At 42.9% G+C, this 12442-nt stretch overlaps 1 protein-coding gene across 1 annotated transcript in view; it reads left to right on the top strand.

Annotated features, from left to right (window-relative positions):
* Positions 1-12442, top strand: part of LOC137378592 (dynein axonemal heavy chain 5-like) — a 334675-nt gene that overhangs the window by 160728 nt on the left and 161505 nt on the right. Inside the window, exons 32-34 of the mRNA XM_068048894.1 lie at positions 574-730; positions 4818-5030; positions 10171-10395. Of these exons, the coding sequence (XP_067904995.1) occupies positions 574-730; positions 4818-5030; positions 10171-10395 (595 nt within the window). The remainder of the gene's footprint in view (positions 1-573; positions 731-4817; positions 5031-10170; positions 10396-12442) is intronic.

Genomic DNA, 12442 nt, shown 5'->3' with positions numbered 1-12442 from the left:
CACTGAGTGAATCAAAATGTCTTTATGATGGGCTGCCTTGTTTACTCTATTGCTGTGCCATGGATGTTGGGATCACTATTCATGGCATTGTTGTAAATAAATGAGTATCGATTGTCTACCATCTTAGGTAGTCATGTTGGAGCCTACATTGTTGGGAAATATCCCAGCCATCAAAGTAACAAGCGTGATTTTTGTATTAACTATGCATATGTCTGCACTGTATGGAACAATTATGGGCTTGTGAATATTGCATCTGTGCAGTCTGTTGTGATTGAATCTGTAGGATAAATGGCATAGATTCTGCAGTAAGGGACCAAGATTGCATTACAGAACCATTTCTGTAACATAAATTGGGTATTAGATAAAATTTGTACAATGCACAGGACTATATGGAACTTCATAAGAAGGTATGCTCTTGTCTGATTAGGATTGCTGTTTTTTCTTATTACTGTAATGCAAATTATTTACTTGTTATTTCCCAGTGAGGTGTGGGAGGTGTTGATCATGCTGAAACTAAGTCTTACTTTTGATGATAAGTTTGTCACTTTCTCTCCTGCGGCTGTTCAATATCAGTTATCTGGAAAAGAAGCGGCTGATGTTTCCAAGGTTCTTCTTTGTGTCAGACCCTACTCTGCTGGAGATTCTGGGCCAAGCCTCTGATTCCCATACTATACAAGCTCATTTGCTTAATGTATTTGACAATATTAAATCGGTCCGGTTCCACGAGAAGGTGAGTTTGAATTGCTTACATAACTAATATTAGCAAATATCATTGATTCCTCTCAGAAAACTTTTAATATAATATTAGCCACAACTTCTAAAATAACACTAAAATAAAAGCAAAATACTGCAGATGCTGGAAATCCAAAATAAAAACAGAAAGTGCTGGAAATACTCAGCAGGTCCGGCAGCATCTGTGGAGAGAGAAGCAGAGTTAACATTTCAGGTCAGTGACCCTTCATCAGGTGTTCTGATGAAAAGTCACTGACCTGAAACGTTAACTCTGCTTCTCTCTCCACAGATGCTGCCCGACCTGCTGAGTATTTCCAGCACTTTCTGTTTTTATTTCTAAAATAACACAATTGCAGGAAATGTAGAAATGGGGGAACTTGGATTAATGTAGATAGCCATGATATGGAGCTAGCACTGACACAGACATAATGGGCAAATGACTTCCTTTTGTGCCGAAATTTCTGTGATTCTGACAAAATAACATTAACTACAAATAATAACATTTAAAGCTTTTAATTCAGTTCATTTTGCTATTTGTAATTCTCTATTTGCCCTATTCTCAATTAATTTCTTTTGTGTTTTTTCCACCAAATTGGACTCTCTCTCTCCAAAAGTTAGAAATTAAGATTTATACCATGAACTATACTTTGAGCCCAGAATTCAAAGATGAATATTTTCAATCATTGCCCAATGTATTTATTACAGCCCAGTGTCAAGCTTTCACTGGGATGGTTCTCCTTAGAGCACACAAGGCTAAGGGGAGATTTGATAGACATGTTTACAATCATGAAGGGTTTAAATCAAGTAAATAAAGAGAAACTGGACCGGAATTTATGCACCCGCCACTGGGAGCGGTGGCAGAAATGCGGGCCGCGCGCCACCTTGCCACCATGATCTTCCTCACAGCGGCCCACAATAATATGTCAGTCAGGCCGCCCCTCCCAATCACGTATAGGCGGCAAGCTTTCCGACACCGGCAATAGCACCAGATGCCTGTGCGTCTGCGCTGGCGCTATTTTTAAAGACCTGCCAACTAATTTAAATTTTTAAAGTGATACCAACCCCCCCCCCCCCCACTGTACTGATTAAAAATTTGCTGCCTCTTTCCCACCCCCTAATAACAATAACATTCATTATTTGGCCTCTCTCCCCCAAAATCACTTCGCTTCCACACTTGACCTTCCCCTCCACTCCCCAAACTGAACAAAGTGCACAGGTCACTCCTTCCCATCATCCCCTATATTAATGATGTCAATTTGACCCCGCTGCCCGCTCCCCCCACACTAAAAATCTTAAGTTCCCCGCCTTCCCCACCACTACATCGCCTGCTTTCCCTAGATGGGAAAGTGAAGGCGCTTGAGTGCCACCGCCACTCAGAAGATCGTGACCCAACCATAAGATTGGAGTCAATTTTATTTAAATGTATGCATTCTGCTAATTTGAATATTTTAATCTGGGTCCTGCCGCCCAGTGGTGGGGGTCCGCCATGGAGCCTCGCTGCCGCCAGGAAGATCAGGCCCGGCCCTCCTGGGCATCGGGCTCTGTGGCGGGCCACTATCAGAATGATCTTCAGGCGCATCCCCCCGCCCCCCCTCGCCACGGAGCCCGAACTCAGGAGTTTTGTAAAATCCCGGCCACTGTTTCCAACGACTGAAGGGTCAATAATGAGAGACACAGATTTAAGGTGATTGGCAAAAGAACCAGAGGTGACATGATGAAAACCTTTTTTATGCAATGAGTGCTTAGGACTGGGAATGCACTGCCTGACAGAATAGCGGATACAGATTCAATAATATCCTTCAAAAAGAAATTGGATAAATAGTTGAAGGAGAAAAAAATTACAGAGATATGCAGAAAGCCCGGGGAAGTGAGCCAACTAGATTGCTCTTCGAGAGATCTGGCACAGACTCGGGCTGAATGGCCTCCTTTTATATTGTAATATTCTATGATTCAATGATTCCACTATAAGACTCAGAAGGGCTGTTGGCGTTGAGTATTATAGCTGGTGGTCTCTACATCCTGGCAACATCCAGAGAAGAAAACTGTGGACATGACAAAAAACATTGGAGCCAAAAGTTTTTGGCTCTTCCAGCACACTCAAATCCACCATAACACCAGGCTTTGTAAGAAGTAGAACCTCTGCCTGCCCTTTATAAGGCCAGCAGCATAAAGTGGAGGTGGGGACAGGCCCACTCTCAGAATCACCCAATGTAGAAGAGTTCCCCTATCTCTAGTTCTCAATTGAGCCATCATAGGATCAGAGTTGTATGCCAAATGACCCAAATGGGCCCCAGCTGGGCATCTAAGCTGAGATTGTGGCCTTAACTTCTGAACTAATATATGGATTTCTTTAAAAAATAAATTTGGGGCCCTAGCAAAAGGAAACAGCCAAGTTGCACTGGATTTTCTGGCCTATTAGGAAAGACTCCCCCTGAACCCATGATCTTTGGGGTCATTTCCTCCCCAATTGTAAAATGCACTGAGCTATTCTTTTACACAAGCAATGTTATCTGAATGTAAGTTGTTTTGGTTGCTTCTATTGCACTGGTGCCAGGTTTCACTTTCTTAGCTGTTGCTAAGTGTATGTGCTATAGCAGTTTTGAATTCAAAGTTCTATAATTTATTATCGCCTGTATGTGTGTTATTCATAATCTGCACATCACCACCATTCAGATTAGATTAGATTAGATTAGAGATACAGCACTGAAACAGGCCCTTCGACCCACCGAGTCTGTGCCGAACATCAACCACCCATTTATACTAATCCTACACTAATCCCATATTCCTACCAAACATCCCCACCTGTTCCTATATTTCCCTACCACCTACCTACACTAGTGACAATTTATAATGGCCAATTTACCTATCAACCTGCAAGTCTTTTGGCTTGTGGGAGGAAACCGGAGCACCCGGAGAAAACCCACGCAGACACAGGGAGAACTTGCAAACTCCACACAGGCAGTACCTGGAATCGAACCCGGGTCCCTGGAGCTGTGAGGCTGCGGTGCTCGCCACTGTGCCGCCATTGGTTTTCAAAGAGTTAATTGAGCTACAATTTTTACTTGTATTCTAGCACCACAATCCTATAACAGTCCCCTTTAGTGATTTGATAAAATATAAGGTGATTTGAAGTAGTTCGCTATATTCACCAGAAAATTTTAATGCTTAAAAAATTGTAAAGACTATTTAGTGGCTAATCTCTGATTTTTACGAAGTGCACTAACATCCTCTGGTGGTTGAAAGATAGTATTGCTGGAATTATGTTCCTAAATGGAAAGACCTGCATCTATATAATGCCTTATCATGTCTCATAAAAGTAGGACAAAGTACTTCATGTGCAATTAATTACTTTGAAGTGCAGTGACTAATGTCATATCAGAAAAGTTAAAAGACATTATGTACACAGCAACGTCTCATCAACAGCAATGAGAAAAGATGACCAGCTGTCTCGATGTTTGTTCATGTTGTTTGAGGAAAGAATGTCAATCTGGACTCTGGGAGAATTTCCTGCTCTTCTTTGAATAGTGCTATGGAATCTTTAACATCCACCTGCATAGGTAGACATAGGGCTTCAGTTTAAAATCTCATCCAAAGGACAGCAACTCCAATAATGCACTGCAGTGTCAGTTTGGTTTTATGCTCTAACCCTGGACTGGAGCTTGAACCCATAACCACTGACTCAGTGGTAAGAGTGCTACTGAGTCAAGCTGACAAAATGCAGCAGTAAGAATTCTTCTGGTTTCTATTTGTAGTCACATTGTGAATGTGTTTGTGAAAACCTCCTCTGGTATTTCTAGCCAGGTTTTAAATAGCTTCCTTTAGAATGTATCTATGAATTCACTATAAGTCTCAGCAGTGGAAATCTTCATGTTAACAAAATCACACCAGAGGAATTCTTATCAATCAAGGTACTTATCCAATAGTCTGTAAAGTTTCAGATAAGGTTAAGGGATTAACTGAAGTGATATTTTTAATGATCATGAGATCAGCTGAATATTTTATACAGAAATGTGTTAAGCAATGGAAACATGGTTCCTAGCACATTGCAATGTTTTGGGTCACAACTCCACATCTTTGCTGTACAGATATATGATCGCATATTGGCTGTTTGCTCCAGAGAAGGGGACAATATTGAACTTGATAAACCAGTTGCCACAGAAGGAAACGTTGAATTTTGGTTGAATTCTTTGCTTAAGGAGTCTCAACGTTCACTGCATGGCATTATTCAGAATGCTGCCTATGTAATACAGGAAGAACACTTCAATCTTATTGAGTTCCTGAATACTTTCTGTGCCCAGGTAGGTTGGGAAATCAAGTAATTTGAATCTGATTTTGTTGTTGACTTCAATATAAAAATATACGTTTGAAAGATGTCTGTGATCCAAATTTATAATTTAACAAATTATAGATAAGTTTTACTGAGATAATCCCTTTAAAGGCTAGATCACTAAGGTTTCATTGCTCCCAAGGGGATTTTTTTTGAGGTATTTGCTTCAATACTCATGACTTTCAGTATGTTAGCTGTGTAGAGGAGCTGAATTCCACTTGCTTCAAGTTCAGATAGTGGAGGCCAACGCCGATCAGGTTTCTGACCTTGTGAGCATTGGTTTTGGTAAATCAGCTAATAGGAAAAATGTAAAGTTCAAATTATAATTCAGTTTTTGTAATATGCAACTGGCGGTGGCAGTCACAACTGATCTCCAGGAGCTCATTGTGTTTGGAGCCAAATCTGTTTAAAACAATCTATTTGTTTATATGTCTGGTGCTGAAGATGATCTTTGGGGGCAAGAAATAGTACCTATTTTTTGGTCACTGTGGGTGCTCTAAGATTTCCAAAATGGTGCCCAAAGTACATGTGTACTCTTGTGGGGCGAATCATGCTAAATGCCATGTTGATGAGGGTGTTAGTGCACACACACTGAACATAGACTCATAGAGTCATTTATGGCATGGAAGGAGGCCATTTGGCCCATCGAGTCCATGCCAGCTCTCCACAGAGCAATCCAGTCAGTCCCACTCCCCCGCTGGATCCCCATAGCCCTGCAAGTTTGTTTCCTTCAAGTGCCCATCCAATTTCCTTTTGAAATCATTGATTGTCTCCACTTCCACCACCCTTGTGGGCAGCAATTTCCAGGTCATTAACACTTGCTCTGTAGAAAAGTTCTTCCTCACATTCCCCATCTCTTGCCTAAAACATTTCAATCTGTGTCCCCTAGTCCTTGTGCCATCAGTTAATAGGAACTATTTCCCCTTCTCTAACTTATCGAAGACTCATAATCTTTTACACCTCTATCAACTCTCCCCTCAATCTCTTTTGCTCTGGGGAGAACAACTCCAGCTTTTCCAACCTAACCTTGTTACTAAAATCTCCCATCCCTGGAACCATTCTAGTAAATCTTCTCTGTACCCCTTCAAGGACCCTCACATCCTTTTCGAAGTGTGGTGACCAGAACTGGATGCAATACACTAGTAGGGGCCTAACCAGAGCATTATGAAGGTTCAGCATAACTTCCCTGCTTTTGTACTCTATGCCTCTATTTATTAAGCCCAAGATCCCATATGCTTTGCTAACCACTCTCTCAATATGTTCTGCCACCTTCAAAGATTAATGCACCTGCACTCCTGTTCCTGCACACTCTTTCGAACTGTGCCATTAAGTCTACATGCCTCACTCTATCACTTCTGCCAAATACATCACCTCACACTTATCTGTATTAAATTCCATCTGCCACCTGTCTGTCCATTCTGCTAGTCTATGTCCTGCTGTAGGCAGTTCGTATCATTCTTACTGTTTGCCCAACCTCCAAGTTTGGTGTCATTGGCAAATTTTGAAATTCTACTCTGTATTCCAAGATCCAAGTCATTTATATATAACAAAAAAAGCAGTGGTCCCAGCACTAACCCTTGGGGAACACCATCTAACATCCTCCAGTCTGAAAAGCAACCACTTACTACGACTCTTTGTTTTCTGTCTTTCAGCCAATTTTTTAAAGCAATTGGACACTGACCCTCCTATTTCATGAGCCTGAATTTTGTTAACCAGCCTTTTATGAGGTACCTTATCAAACGCTTTCTTAAAATCCATATAGACAACACCCACCGCATTCCCTTCATCAACCTTCCTTGTTACTTCATCAAAAAGTTCAATTGAATTAGTTAAGCATGATCTACCATTTGCAAATCTGTGCTGGCTATCTTTTATCAACTTGAACCTCTCCAAGTGCCTGCTGATTGTTTCTCTGATTATTGTTTCTAAAACCTTACACACCACTGATGTTAAACTAATTGGCTGGTAGTTGCTAGGACTGTCCTTACACCCTTTCTTGAATAAGGATGTCACATTTGTCACTGTCCAATTCTCTGGCACCTCCCCATATCTCGGGAAGATTGGAAGATTATGGCAAGCCCTTCTGCTACTTCCGCCCCCACTTCCTTTAGCAACCTGGGGTGCAAGCCATAGGTGGTACCAGGTGACTTATCCACCCAAAGCATAGCCAGCCTTTCCACCCCCCTGCCACCCCCAACCAATGCTATTTAAAGGGAACAGCATCTACTTACAAGTTAGTTGCTGGTTGATTTCTTCTGGCTGTGGCTACGAGTCCAGAGGTGTTTGGTGCTTTCTATAGTTGTTTAAAATTGCAAAGGTCTATAGGGAGTGGTATGGCAGGTGCTGAAGGACTTTTTTTGCTGATTTTAAGGCTTCTGCACAACCCTGTTGCTCCCAGACATTAGTAGGCAATCCCCTTGGAATGCAATATGGCAGGGAAAATAAATAGAGGTCACGTGGAGCAGGACAAGCTGTTGGAAGAGGGAGGAGGAAGAGGGAGAGATGATGTTAAAGCCATGGTATGCCAAGGGGAGGTGTTTAGATACTTTTGTTGGACATGGTCATTGTCTGGCACTTGTGTGGCATGAATTACTTGCCACTTATCAGCCTAAGCCTGAATGCTGTTCAGATCTTGTTCCATGTGGCCAAGGACTGCTTCATTATCTGAGGATTTGCAAATAGGATTGAATACTATGCAATCAGCAGTGAACATCCCCCCCTCTGAACTTATGATGGCGGGAAAGTCATTGTTGGAGCAGCTAAGCACCGAGGAACCCCTGTAGCAATGACCTGGGACTGATATGATTGGCCTCCAACAACCATGTCCATCTTCCTTTGTGCTAGGTATGACTCTAGCCAGTGGAGAGCTCCCCCCCCCCAGTTCCCATTGACTTCAATTTTACTAGGGCTCCTTCATGCAACGCTCAGTCAAATGCTGCCCTGATGTCAAGGACAGTGACCCTCATCTCTGGAATTCCGCTCTTTTGCCCATGTTTCACCAAGGCTGTAATGAGGTCTGGAGTCAAGTGATCCTGGCATAGCCCAAATGGAGCATCACTCACCAGGTCATTGGTTCTTGATAGCACTGCCGTTGACCCCTTGCTTCACTTTGCTAATGATTGAGAGTAGACTGAGGAGTGGTAATTGCTAGATTGGATTTGTCCTGCTTTTTGTGGACAGGGCATATTTGGACAATTTTCCCCACATTGTCTAGTAAAAGCTAGTGTTGCAATTGTACTGGAACAGCTTGGCTAGAGGCGCAGCTAGTTCTGGAGCACAAGTCTTTAGCACTATAGCTGGGATGTTGTCAGGGCCCTTGCCTTTCTTGTATGTAATGCACTCAGCTGTTGCTTAATATTACATGGAGTGAATCGAGTTGTCTGAAGACTGCTGTCTGTGATGGTGGGGTCTTACAGTGGAGGAGACTCCAGATGACCATGGAGGATGATGTTGAGCAGTTCTGGGCCAAGAAGGCCTGGCTCGGCATGGGGCAGCAGCAGTCTGGGCTGGCTGGCTGACAGGCAACAGCACTGGAGGAGTTGCATAGATTACAGCATGAGTGCTGTCTTCCTGAGAGGACAGCAGATTCATGCTCCAGGGAGCCACTGCTACAGGTCCAGGTTAGCACCTCAGCATTCCTTGTGATCTGTTGGAGGACAGATTGCTGGACTGCTGTAACACCCTCCAAGTCCCTTTGACTGCTGTAATCCACAGCGAAGATGATGGCAGTCTGAGTTTGCATGACAACAAGCTGACCTTGCATTGACAGCAGTCTGACTTCAACAGTAACACTCAGAAATTGGGTGGCTGCTGCTTGTGCTCCAATGGAAGCTGCGACATCAGATGTTGCATCATCGTTGGGCCCACAAGTGTGCAAATGGAGTTGGCCAACATTTCCATGCTGGAAAGGATAGGCTCCGTGATCTGTGAAAAGCCCTGTGCCAAGTTGGTGCTGGACTCCTCCATACTCCTTGACATTGACCACAGGCTTTCAGGCAGCTTCCCTAGCATTTTGTTCTGCATACACATCAGCCTTCTGATGCACCATCAAAGTACTTATCTGGATCCACTGCTGTGAGACCCATGTGCAACCTTGCCCTCTGGTGAGCTGGTACCTGCAATACCCTTGTCCCCTGCCCTGGCTCAATCCCGCTTGTGCTCAGTATCTCAGCACATACAGATCTTGCCACTAATCTATCCTCTAAGCTATGTGCAGTATCAGTATATGAACTGCAGGTTGCAAGTATGAAATCAAGTGATAGTGCTGTGTCTTCATCATCACTGCCTTGGTGTTCCTCCACTGCCTAGCCAGGTTGCACCTCTTCGGTATCTGAAAGGAAAAAGGCACATGGGTAAGGTTGTGGTATGAGGAAGTAGGGAAAGTAAGCAATGCATGCTTACACCATCTGCAGCTTGTAACTCAGAAGAGAATTTAGGATGAGGAGGATGTGAGAAGGTAGATTAGGTATAAGGATACTGTCATCTTTGATGGCTTCAGCCTGCCGCTGACCACAGCCTCAGCAATGGGTGTCCCTGTAACGGCCAACACCGTCTCCTCCAAGGGGTTTGGAAAATGTAGGCACACCTGTCCCCCTTTGGTTGGCTCCTTTTGCCTCCAGTTGCGTGCCACCTTGTCCTGCAAAATAGGGAAGTGTGTCAGTGAGTGATGTGCAATCTCTTTGGCTGATGTGGCTGTCATGGTTGAATAGCTGGCAGTGTGTGAAAGCTGTGAGATATGGATGTGAGGCTTGCAGCAGTGCTAAGTGTGAGTTAGAGGTGAAACATATGAATATTAGGTAGGAATCCTGATTGAAAGAGATTGATAGTAGGTGAGTGATGGGGGTATGATGCATTGAGCGGTGTGTGAAGCTAGTAGTGCAGTTGATAGGATATGGCATTTAAAGGTGTGCATTCACTGATTTTGACCACTGTTGTGAGGTCATTGAACTTCTCGCGGCACAGCCTCCAGGTCATGCTGCCTACATTACATTGAACAAGTGTGTGTTTATCATGCATTGCGATCCTCACGCCCATTTTCAGGCTTTCCAATTTAGCCCCCAACAAAGTTATAATGCAGACTTCAGTAAACTTGTTATTAATGTTAATCACAGGTTGGCCTTCTTGGAATTCAGATGATTTGGACTAGAGATGCACAAGATGCCTTGAGACTTTCAAAAGCTGACCGTAAGATTATGCAGACAACAAATCAGTACTTTCTGGAAATCCTTAATATGCTGATAGATACGACAACCAAAGATTTAGATCTTAATGAGCGTGTGAAGTATGAGACTCTAATCACCATCCACGTCCATCAGCGAGATATCTTCAATGAGCTGGTAATCAGTTTTACGATCTCTTGACGACAGTGGATACAATGTTTTTTCCTTTTTGGTGGATGTCATCTTTGTGTCATATCTTCAATACAGAATACCATTACCGTAAATATTCAAATAGGTTTTATAATCTAAAATGACATCCATGCAAAAGATTGGCAGAGCATTTAATTTCTCAATCAATTAATTTGGAAAAAACAGTGGTATAAATTTTGATCTTCTTCCCACTTTATAATAAGGTCTCATCCTGGCCCTCCCAAATTCACAGTCAAATTTTCAAATTTCATGGTCATGGCATTTTAAGAATCGTGAATTTCACAATTTCATGTACTTAAATCGTAAATTCCACAGTGTCACAACAAAATATGGAATTATCTATTTCCAACAAAAAGTAAGACAAGGGAGGTTCTGGTTTCAAATGGCATTTATTGTACGTGCAAAAACTATTGTAAAAAGCTGACTACAAACAGGTCACATTCTTTACTCACTGAAGTCAGTGGTTGAATATAAGCATGGAGACTCTTTTTTTATTCGTTTTGTGGGATATGGGTGTCGCTGGCTAGGCCAGCATTTATTGCCAATCCTTAATTGCCCTTGAACTGAGTAGCTTGCTAGGCCATTTCAGAGGGCATTTAAGAGTCAAGCGCATTGCTGTGGGTCTGGAGTCACATGTAGGCCCGACCAGGTAAGGTCAGCAGATTTCCTTCCCTAAAGGACATTAGTGAACCAGATGGGTTTTTACAACAATCAACAATGGTTTCATGGTCACCATTAGACTAGCTTTTTTTTAAAATTCCAGATTTATTACTTGAATTCAAAGTTTATCATCTGCTGTGGTGGGGTTCAAAGCCATGTCCCCAGAGCATTGGCCTCTGGGTTATTGGTCCAGTGACATTAGTCCAGTGGCAACTCTGTAATTTCAGTGTATTGGGGGTCAGGGGATGGGCCAAACATTTATTTTTAATGTAGTGGGGAGGGGGGGGGAGGAAGGCGGGGGCAACTGTTGATGAGCTGAGCAGGGCTGGCAGCCTTTTAAAAGTGGTGCCAGCGCCTGCACAGAGACAGCTGACACTGTTCGTGGTGTCGCTAAGGCCGCCCCCACCAAATGATTTGGGGGTGGCTTCCCTGCATATTTAAATGAGTCACTGCGCTCAAGATTGTGGCAGCATGGTGGCACGGGTGGCCATTTGCTTCATCCGGCGGCAGGAAAATAAAATCCAGCCCAATAAATTTTTACTATGTCTTCCCCGACAGTTTTTAAAACTGCAAATGCAGCATGAATTTTGTTGTGAATCATGGACAGTTCATCATAGATTAAAGTTTATTAAAGCTATTTGTTTCATTGTAATTACTAACTATTGTATATGGATCAACAGCATCCTATTTTTGCCAATAGCACTCAGCCCCACGACACTGTACTCTTGTATTCATGAGAAACTTACAGTGCTGAAGTCTGGAGATTCCTTGGATTTTCTTGCTTGGTTTCCTCTTAATACAAGTTCTGGAACAATGTGATTCCAAATGTATAGCAGCGGAATTGCGACATTTATATAGAAGTAAACGTCCAGCAACTTTCAACATGTCACTGAGCTTGTGTCCCAAGTGAACGTAATGCGTGCCAGAGCATAGAAATTGAGACATTCCCTAAGTGAATTTTGCCATTTTAAAATAAGTTTACCTAACACAAGCCTTTAAACTTGTGGTTAAAGGCTGGAGCAGGGGTGTACAACCTTTTCGAGTGGTGTGGGGGGGATGGGGGGGGACACATTACACTTTTTGTCTTACATAAGGAGCTGGTGAGACTATTTTGGAAAGCTAAAGGCATTAAAATTTATCTTACTATTAATCAAAACAACAACAAATGTGTATTTTTGTGAAGAAGCTTGAAATGAGAAGAATAATTTATTGACTTGCTTTCTTGTCACTAAGTTGGACACTGGGTTAGTGAGATACCTGGCATTTTTCTGCTTGCACAAGTAGTCAATGGTCTGGATTTTACAGGCCCCCCGATATCGGGGGTCGTGGTGGCGGTGGTGGGATGGGGGAAGGG

This window comes from Heterodontus francisci, chromosome 17, assembly GCF_036365525.1.
Source record: "Heterodontus francisci isolate sHetFra1 chromosome 17, sHetFra1.hap1, whole genome shotgun sequence".
Classification (NCBI taxonomy): domain Eukaryota; kingdom Metazoa; phylum Chordata; class Chondrichthyes; order Heterodontiformes; family Heterodontidae; genus Heterodontus; species Heterodontus francisci.
This window is presented reverse-complemented; position numbering and strand designations above follow the sequence as displayed.